The sequence below is a fragment of the Asparagus officinalis genome, unplaced genomic scaffold, assembly GCF_001876935.1.
Source record: "Asparagus officinalis unplaced genomic scaffold, Aspof.V1 AsparagusV1_Un74, whole genome shotgun sequence".
NCBI classification, from domain to species: domain Eukaryota; kingdom Viridiplantae; phylum Streptophyta; class Magnoliopsida; order Asparagales; family Asparagaceae; genus Asparagus; species Asparagus officinalis.
Window position 1 is genome coordinate 268009 of NW_017972340.1, and position 9225 is coordinate 277233.

The window sequence follows — 9225 nt, forward strand, 5'->3', positions numbered from 1 at the left end:
ATTCGCCTTTAGGCTAGAACCCTCTACGGAATCATCCTTTTCTAAGAAGTGGGTTCACTTGTAGATTACCCATATCTATAATTGAATCCACCATCTTTAATTTCTTGTATTTTCTTTTATTCTAGAAATTTGTTCTTCATTCTTGATTTTTTTATTTGTTTCTTGATTTTATTCATTTTTTTTCCTTCTCACCTTATTGATCATAATCATTCTTTTTCAAATCCACTCTCACTTACACTTTGCACCTATTTACACACCATTTTCACTCTCTCAATCTCTTCACAATCACATTCACTTATCACTCCTACTTGTCACGCACACAACATAAGAACCGATTTTATATTTTCTCCTACAAAACACCTTCCTCGTGGGATCGATATCTTAAATACTATAACTTGACACGGTTGTGCACTTGCAACCTTTTTGGTACATGTTTATGCCGCATCACTCATCCCATGGGTGTCTCACTAATGAAAATTGTATATCATTTTGTGATCTTTCTAACTCATCTTGGATCACTTTATTCCGATATCGTACGAGAAAGTTAGAATAAAAATAACGCCAGTGTCTCAGCTAGGGCCGAGACTACCTCGGCCAGGGTTGGACTTTCTTGGCCCTAGTAGAGACTATCTCGCTTTGAATCTGAAGAAGCCCAAAATATTAAAGTTATATATTTCTCCTCCAACTTTCCAACACACCCTGGATAACTTCATTCCGAGGTCGGATGAGAGAGTTAGAGGTAAAACAGCAGAGAGACACTTGCGCTGTCTCAGCCAGGGCCGAGACAGTTGGACTGTCTCGGCCCTGGTAGAGACTGTCTCTCTTTGAATATAAAGAAGTTCAAAACATAAAAGTTGTATATCTCCTTGTTATATTTCCAAATTATCTTGGATCAACTCATTCTGAGGTCGTATGAGATAGTTAAAGGCAAAAAAGCAGAGAGACACTTGCACTGTCTCGGCCAAGGTCGAGATAGTTGGACTATCTCGGTCTTGATAGAAACTATCTTACTTTGAATCTGAAGAAGCTCAAAAGATAAAAGTTGTATATTTCCTTGTTATATTTCTAACTCATCTTGGATTAACTCATTCTGAGATCGGATGAGAGAGATAAAGCCAAAATACCAAAGATAGTACAAACTGCTTTGGAATTCCGAGACAGTGTTTGTGTCTCCGAAAAGAATATAGATTTTTGCCATGCTTAGATTAGAATATGAAAAAACAAAAAATTTAAAAGTTGTAGATCTTTTTATCAGCTTTCCAATGCATCTTGAATCACTTTATTTAGAGGTCATATGAGATAGTTAGAGGTAAAACAAGCGGAGACACTCTGACTGTCTCGGCCAAGGCCAAGACACTTCGAGTGTCCGCCAGACTAAAAAGCTGTTTCGAAGCTGTTTTCGCCCGTTAACCGCCTGAATTTGTTCCAACTGATCTAATGCTATCCTAGAACATGGTAAAGTAGTTATAACTGAGGATAAGAGTGAATCGGTCGTTCTTATCCGAAAACAAAGCTCCTAAAGCCTATAAATACAGCCCTAGGGCCTTCATTTAGACAGATCTGGAATTCTCGAGTCTTGGCAAAACCCTGCTAAATCAGAGACCGAGGAGTATGAATTTCAGAGAGGAGAAGGAGATCAGATCGAGTTCTTCGGCATAAAGAATAAGAGTTTATCAGATCTACAGTTCTCGGTTCCTTCCCTTGAGATCGTACCTAGCTGCGATCTCGAGAAGAGTGGTTATCTTGCTATTGTCGAGATAATTACTTTGGTTTCTTAATTCCTTCGTGAATCAATGAAATTTTGGATTGATCTGATCGCTTGGTAGTCCATGGATATTAACGTCCCCGGCACAGACAAAGATCCCATGCAAACAGGGAGTGATAAACGTCCGTTATGTTTGTTTTGACGAGAGTTGTAATTTTTCATTTTTATTGTGTAAGAGTCTTATAAAAGACTATCTTTTTATTTTTATTATAACGACTGAAGTTGTAATGAATATCTCAATGAAAACATCAACTTTCACACCAAACACCACCGAAACAATGATGCATCACGGAGTGTAGTCGCTCGCTAAATCTAATGTGGTACACAAACTAACGCACTCAAAGTGTAGTCGCCTGCGCTCTCATTGCGGTGAACGGACTAACACACTTAAGCATCCACATCTATCATAAACCAAAACAATCGTCACTCCCTATCGTGACAAACACAAAACATTAGTCTACACACATCAAAAGCTCATGCGTGCTCAACCCAATACGTGCACTCTAATGGTCACGCACGTGTATCGATGTTCTACTCACACTTTGTGCTTGCGATCAAATATACGTGGAAGATCAACATTTACAATACAGCACCAGGTCAGTCGACTGATATCTCATCGGTCGACCGGGCGGCGACGTGCACAAACATGCACAAACAACAAACCTCGATTGGTCGATTGGTCGATTGGCCGGTATAAACTCCCGTTGAGGAGTTACAGATTGACATACCTGCTCGTTGGGCTGGAGGGGGAGATTGTTGTGGGTCCAGCCCAAGATAAGGCCTACATGAATTAAAATTCTAGCTAGAAGAGGATTTGAAGGATCTAGTTGTAATAGGAATAGGTTTCAAGGACCTGAAAATAAAATTCCTTTATAAAGGAATTCTATTCATGAGAAACTGGTAATTTTTTTCGGTGCTACAATAAACTGTGAACAATAACCCGAGAGAGAAAAAGTGGGGAGAAAGAGAAGAAGAGAGAGAAAGAGAAAGTGAGATTATGAATAGCTCGGTTGTCCGATTGTAGTGATTCAAAAGTTATTGTCTTTAGAACGATGACGCTGTCAAGAGTACAGTGTTGGTTTCTCCGTAGGTGTTGGAGAGTTTTGGTGAGACGGGTTTTAGGATTTTAGTGCCCTAGAGGTAATACCGTGTCTTTCTCTTGTGATTTAATTCTCAAGTTCAGGTGGAACTTAAAGGAATTGTACTCTTGATTCATAGTGAAATATTTTTCTCTGGATTGCCCCGTGGACATAGGCACGATTGGTCGAACCACATTAAATTTTGGTGTTTACTTGCTTGTGGTATTTTTATTGGTGTCGTTTTTCATTTAATGTTTAATTCCGCAGATTGATCTTTATAAAATCCCTAACAAAATATTGGGAAATGGAAAACAATGATGCCAACTAGGACTAGACTACCTTTTTTTTTAAAATTAGCTAAACTGAAGTTTTACTCAAAACTAACTCACATAGAAACTAGCTTATCTTAATCTAGACTTGATGTAGCTAGTCTATAAGTAAATCGGGTTAGTTTTTATATAAGTTGCTAAGCTGACGAATAGGATCAAGATGGAGTTTATGCTTGCACTAGTAGAAAAACTAGCAACCTAGACGGAACAAACTAGACGGAATTTTTTTCCGTCTAGTTTGGGTCAAACTAGACGGAATTAATTCCGTCTAGTTTGTTCCGTCTAGGTTGAAACAAACTAGACGGAAATTTCCGTCTAGTTTGTTAATCTAGACGGAAAGATAAACCTAGACGGAAATTCCGTCTAGGTTGCCTCAACCTAGACGGAACTTTCCGTCTAGGTTAAAGGTCAACCTAGACGGAATTTCCGTCTAGGTTGACTAGTCAACCTAGACGGAAATTCCGTCTAGGTTAAGGCAACCTAGACGGAATTTCCGTCTAGGTTGCCTAGGGCAAATTAAACCCACTTCAGCCAATGTAAGACTGGGTCTGTCAAGTGACGGATTCAATCCATTTGGGGTAATGAGCTCTGGTTGGTCTACTTGGCCAGTTGTACTAATGCCATATAATTTACCTCCATTGCTTTGTATGAAACAGCCATTTATGATACTTTCATTACTGATACCCGGTAAACATGCACCTGGAAATGATATTGATGTTTACTTAGAGCCTCTAATTGATGAGCTGAAACAACTATGGTCTGAGGGTATTGTAACATATGATGCCCATTTAAAAGAATCGTTTAGATTACGTGCTATTCTATTATGGACGATTAATGATTTTCCAGCCTATGCTAATCTGTCTGGGTATTCCACAAAGGGAAAGTGTGCTTGTCCTGTATGTGGTCCGGAATTTGAAGCTCTTCAATTACCACATAGCCGAAAGAGTTGTTATTGGTTTAATCGAAGGTGGTTGCCCTTGAGTCATAAGTACAGAAAATTATCAGCTAAGTTTGATGGCACAGTTGAGAAAAGAATGAAGCCGCGTCAACTCACAGGTACTGAGATCGTTCAATTACTTGAGGGGTTTCCAAAAGTTGTGTTTGGGAAAAAACGCTATTCTAAATTTAGCCCGCTCAGAGTAAGAGATTATTTAAAGTCAAAAAGGCCACTGAAGCGTAAGCGAAAGGTCCGGAAAATGCAAGTTGAGGAAGAAGACCAAAAATTACCTAGAGGATGGACTAAATTTAGTATCTTCTTTCAGCTACCTTATTGGCAAAATCTTAAAATCCGCCACAACTTAGATGTCATGCATATTGAGAAAAATATATGTGATAACATAGTATCAACTCTCCTACAAGATGCAAACAAGTCGAAGGATGATCTACGGGCGCGCCAAGATCTGACTGCTTTGAATATCCGAAATGATTTGCAAGCTCAAGATGTTGGACTTAAAAAATTAAAGTTGCCTCCGTCTCGTGTTACACTGACAAATGAGCAGATGCAACGATTTTGTGAAATTCTCAAATCAGTAAAGTCTCCGGATGGTTACTCTGCTAACATTTCAAATAATGTCCAAGTGCAAGAGCGAAAACTCTTAGGTCTGAAGACCCATGATTATCACGTTCTTCTCCATCAATTGCTTCCTGTTGCAATCCGTAACAATATGGATAAAGAAGCGTCGAAGATTATTATTGAGTATTGTGGGTTTTTCAGAAAATTATGCTCTAAAGTCATAGATGTAGATGAATTTAAAAAACTTGAAGCTGAGGTCCGAGTTACTCTATGCAATATGGAAGTAATATTCCCTCCTTCTTTTTTTACGGTTATGGTCCATCTTACCCAGCATCTTGCAAGAGAGGCTAGAATCGCCGGACCTGTTACTTATCGTTGGATGTATCCGATTGAGAGGTAAATTATATTTTTTTTTGCATTCATTACTTGTATATGCGTTTTTGAAATTACCGTGCTAATAATTAGTTATTTTGATTCTAAGATACTTGGGCTCCATGAAACATAATGTTCGCAATCGAGCTCGTCCAGAAGGCTCGATAGCTGAAGGATACGTGGCAAATGAATGCTTTATTTTTGCATCACGTTACATGCGCCAGAAGAAAACCACGGCTCAAGTACCAGATAAGGAGAGAAAGCGTGAAAAATATCCGAGATCTCTCTTAGAACAAATTCATGCATATGTGCTGGAAAACCTTGATATGTTCGCAGACTATCGAAGGTAACAAATAACACCCGAAATATAGATGAGACTATTCATTTTACATAATGTTCGCAATGCAAACTTATATATTGTTTATGTAGGCGACATTTGGAGAAGCTTAAGAATGAAACAACCGGTAGGAATGCAGCGCATAATATTCAGAAAAGACATAGGAAAGAATTTTCTGATTGGTTAAGATTTGATGTAAGTATTTAACAATTAATTTATGAACATTCATAATATAACATCCCCTAAATATTCTGAAATTTTTTGTCTTAGGTTGATAAATCACTTCTTGATGGTACTACGTTACCAGATGAAATTATTATACATGCACAACGCCCTTATTATGAAGTGAGACGTTATAATGAGCATTTGATCAATGGATATAAATTTCGAACGCTAGAGACTGATGATAGGAGGGTAACTCAGAACAGTGGGGTCATGGGCTTGTTTGCTCAAGAATGTTTTTCAAGTACAAGAGATCAGAACCCAATTCTAGCTGACATACTATATTATGGCCAATTAGAAGATATTGTTGAAGTAATTTACGGGTTTGGTAAACCAAAACAATGTACTTACACGATGTTCAAGGTTCGGTGGTGTCCTGCAAAAAAGCAAAAGGATCATTATGGATTTACACTTGTCAATCTCCATCGAGAAGTATATACGGATGAGAAATTCATTTTTGCAGAACAAGCTGATCAGTGCTTCTTCGTGAGAGATCCGAATGTCATATCTGATTGGGTGGTTTTGTACAAGGAGCCAAGATCTGTTGTTCTACCTAATAACAATGAAAAAAATATTGAAGAAAGTGAATATAATTATAGTGAACCAATTGGTTCATCTGATGATGTTTGGCAAGAATTCTCTTACGCACAGAATGTGGCGTTGGATGTAGGTATGTAATATATATGTTACACTGCATTAAAGTTTTTTAGCTAATCATAATAAGAACAATGCATTTCATAATAACTTATCTCATGAGCATGTATATTTTTTTTCTTAACTATGTTAATAATTGAAATTGCAGATGAGGAGGATGAGGAGACTCTTTGACCTCGAGGGTGATCGATCACGTAGTATCACCCCTGGTAGTGGTGCTGATGATACACTACCATCTCCGGATGCAGGTATAAAAATTAATTAATACTTTAATATATTTTATCAATTATTAATTATCTAGCTAATAGTGATTAATTTGTTGCAGATGCGGGTTATTCATCACCTGGCCCCTCTGATGCAGTACCAGAACCATCCCCTGATGCAGGTATTCAATATTATAATGCTCAATTATAATGGTTAATTAAAAACTATATTAATGATTCTCCTTTCTTATGTAGGGGATACTTGGACACCGACATATCCATCTTATACATTCCACACGGACTTGCGGCCAAAGACACAGGACTATCTTAGTTTACCTTTACCTCCAGCCTCTCATAAGTCTATGGCTGACGCAAGGAAGTACCATACACGTGCTGCGAGAAAATTAGAAGAAATGCGTGAAATGATTGAGACACGAAAGAAGGTTGCACTCGCAGCAAAGGAAAGAGAGATAGCGAATGGTAAATTGTATAAATACTTTTAATTTTCACATTTGTATATTATATGATATATTATCATGTTATTATTGTAGGTGCTAAGAAGGATCGTATCGAGAACAGACGTGGCGGAGGTAAGCCTGATTCCAAACAACCGCCAAGAGGAATGAGGGCAATAATTCGGTGGAATAGTTCTAATTTGCCCGTTGGTCCATGGTCGACCCGCTTGAATGCATATATTGGGGTTCTAGTGCGTAGAGCGACCATTATCAACCCTTATTTTCAATTTCGAGAACTACCATGGAGCGCATACGAGGCGATATGGACAGCGCTTATGGTAACTACATATTGCTATTACTTTTTATTTATTAATAATTAGTATTTGATATTAAATTATCTTTCCTAAATGTGTATGTAAATCTACAGGACTGCTTCTGCCTTGAGGACTTTGAGGGGGCTTGGAATTATGTGTTCAATGTTAAGGTTGAAGTAGTTCTCAAACAATGGAGGCATGAGATCAAACATGAAACCTATGACAGGTATGAGGAGGACTGGCAGAGGTTTTTAAACCTCGACGCCCGAGTTGACGAGGTTCATTTCACAGCTCTCCTCATGTATTGGGACAGCGATGCCTCCAAGGTTAGTTTCATGAAAATTACTTTATACTTTTAAGATATTAATTTATTGCATATTTGCTAATTTTTTTCTTTTAAAAAAGAATAAATCCACGAAGGGGTCAGAAAATAGAAGAAAGAAGCTGCATGACCACCACTTGGGCTCACACTCCTATGCCAATCTGGAGGATGTTTATTGTCAGGATACGGTAGATTTCCGTCTAAAGTTTTGATGAATTTAATGATTAGTATGATTATGAGTGTGATAATATATAATATGACAGGGAAAATCATTAATGCCAATACACTTGAGGGCGAAAGCGGCGTATGGCATTTTCCGTGATAGATATAGGGGTGATGAGAAGAATCGAGATAAGATCAAGGCAAATCTCGAGTTGGTGGTGAGAGTTATACATATCTTGTGTAGTATTATTAATTCTATTTTGTTGTTAATATTATGAGGAAATGAGAACACAAATAACATTGTCTTTACCATGAATTAATTATATATTTGTGCTTTAGGAGGGATTTGAGGCTGCATCCAAGGAGGCTGCAACTGTGTATATGTCGCAGCAGGAGGAACAATCTGAGCCGGACCCTCACATGCTTTCTGCAGAGGACAACATTACTCTCACACAGCATTTGATGGGTCATAATAGGTATGGATGTAGAAAATTTGAATCAATTTGAATACTACATTCCTATTTATATTTTTTTATCATTATTGAATTCGAGAGGTAAATTTAATATTTATTTCTCCCTAAACATAGGAGAGGGAGATATCCTCTGCATGGTGTTGGAGCTTCACCCGGCGTAAGCATGAGGTCATCCACAGCATCCTCCACACCATTTACATCCATGAGAGCAGCCCCGCCTCGGTTCCAGGCTATGCCATTTGTCGCACGTATCTCTGCATATTTGCTTGACAAGATTGACTCGGAGCTACATATCCAGGTGACTAATGAGATGACAAGAGTTGCGCTGACGGCGAACTCGATGGATGATCTCCTGGGGTATGTCATGCAATATTTAAGCGGTGTGATTCCTCATGGCGCGTATGGTGGTGTTATACGGATTATAAGCTCGCTTGGCGATAATTCCGGTGCTGGTCAGAGCAGCACTCAGGTACCTTATTTTTTTCTTAAAATAATAAATTCATTTATATTTAATATGTATTAAACACCCCTTAATGATTATTCAATTGACCATTCAGAGTGGAGATATTGGAGGGAGCAGCACACGTTCTCGTAACCAGGATAGAGATACTGCCGACGACGACGACCGATGAGGTTTATGAGATTTTTTGTGGATTTTTAATGCAATGAACAGCTTTATCTGTTATAACAATACTTATATGCGTGTTGGATGTTATAACAATACTTATATGCGTGTTGGATGTTATAACAATACTTATATGCGTGTTGGATGTTATAACAATACTTATATGCGTGTTGGATTTGTTTATTATGGCTGGATCTGTGCATTATGTTGGATTTGTATATTTTTGGGTTTGAATGGAATTGTCTAAAATCTTGATTATATTTGGATGGTTGGATGTATTCATATATACAGTATTTATTGTATGTATTCATGTATTGGTGTAATTGTACAGGGAAATACAAATTGTAATATATTTTTTTTTCTGGAAAAAGAGCAATCTAGACGGAATTCCGTCTAGTAT

At 37.9% G+C, this 9225-nt stretch overlaps 2 protein-coding genes across 3 annotated transcripts; both read left to right on the forward strand.

Moving 5' to 3' along the window:
- The first annotated feature begins 3717 nt into the window (after window positions 1-3717).
- LOC109827175 lies at window positions 3718-5755 on the forward strand. 2 transcript variants are annotated; one of them, XR_002243358.1, is made up of 3 exons: window positions 3718-5082; window positions 5168-5590; window positions 5666-5755. XR_002243358.1 is itself a non-coding variant. In XM_020394142.1 (3 exons), the coding sequence occupies exons 1-3, from the start codon at window positions 3755-3757 to the stop codon at window positions 5600-5602; spliced, it is 1680 nt and encodes a 559-aa protein (XP_020249731.1). In that variant the 5' UTR covers window positions 3718-3754; the 3' UTR covers window positions 5603-5755. The 2 variants fall into 2 exon arrangements, 1 of the variants encoding a protein (XP_020249731.1); XM_020394142.1 differs by having other exon boundaries at window positions 5168-5404; window positions 5488-5755.
- Window positions 5756-6404: 649 nt separating this feature from the next.
- Window positions 6405-9008, forward strand: LOC109827176. The gene is made up of 10 exons (XM_020394143.1): window positions 6405-6519; window positions 6597-6656; window positions 6730-6954; window positions 7026-7267; window positions 7357-7569; window positions 7649-7753; window positions 7829-7945; window positions 8067-8203; window positions 8315-8669; window positions 8758-9008. Exons 1-10 carry the CDS (start codon window positions 6420-6422, stop codon window positions 8830-8832), a joined length of 1629 nt encoding a protein of 542 aa, XP_020249732.1. The 5' UTR covers window positions 6405-6419; the 3' UTR covers window positions 8833-9008.
- Window positions 9009-9225: the final 217 nt, after the last annotated feature.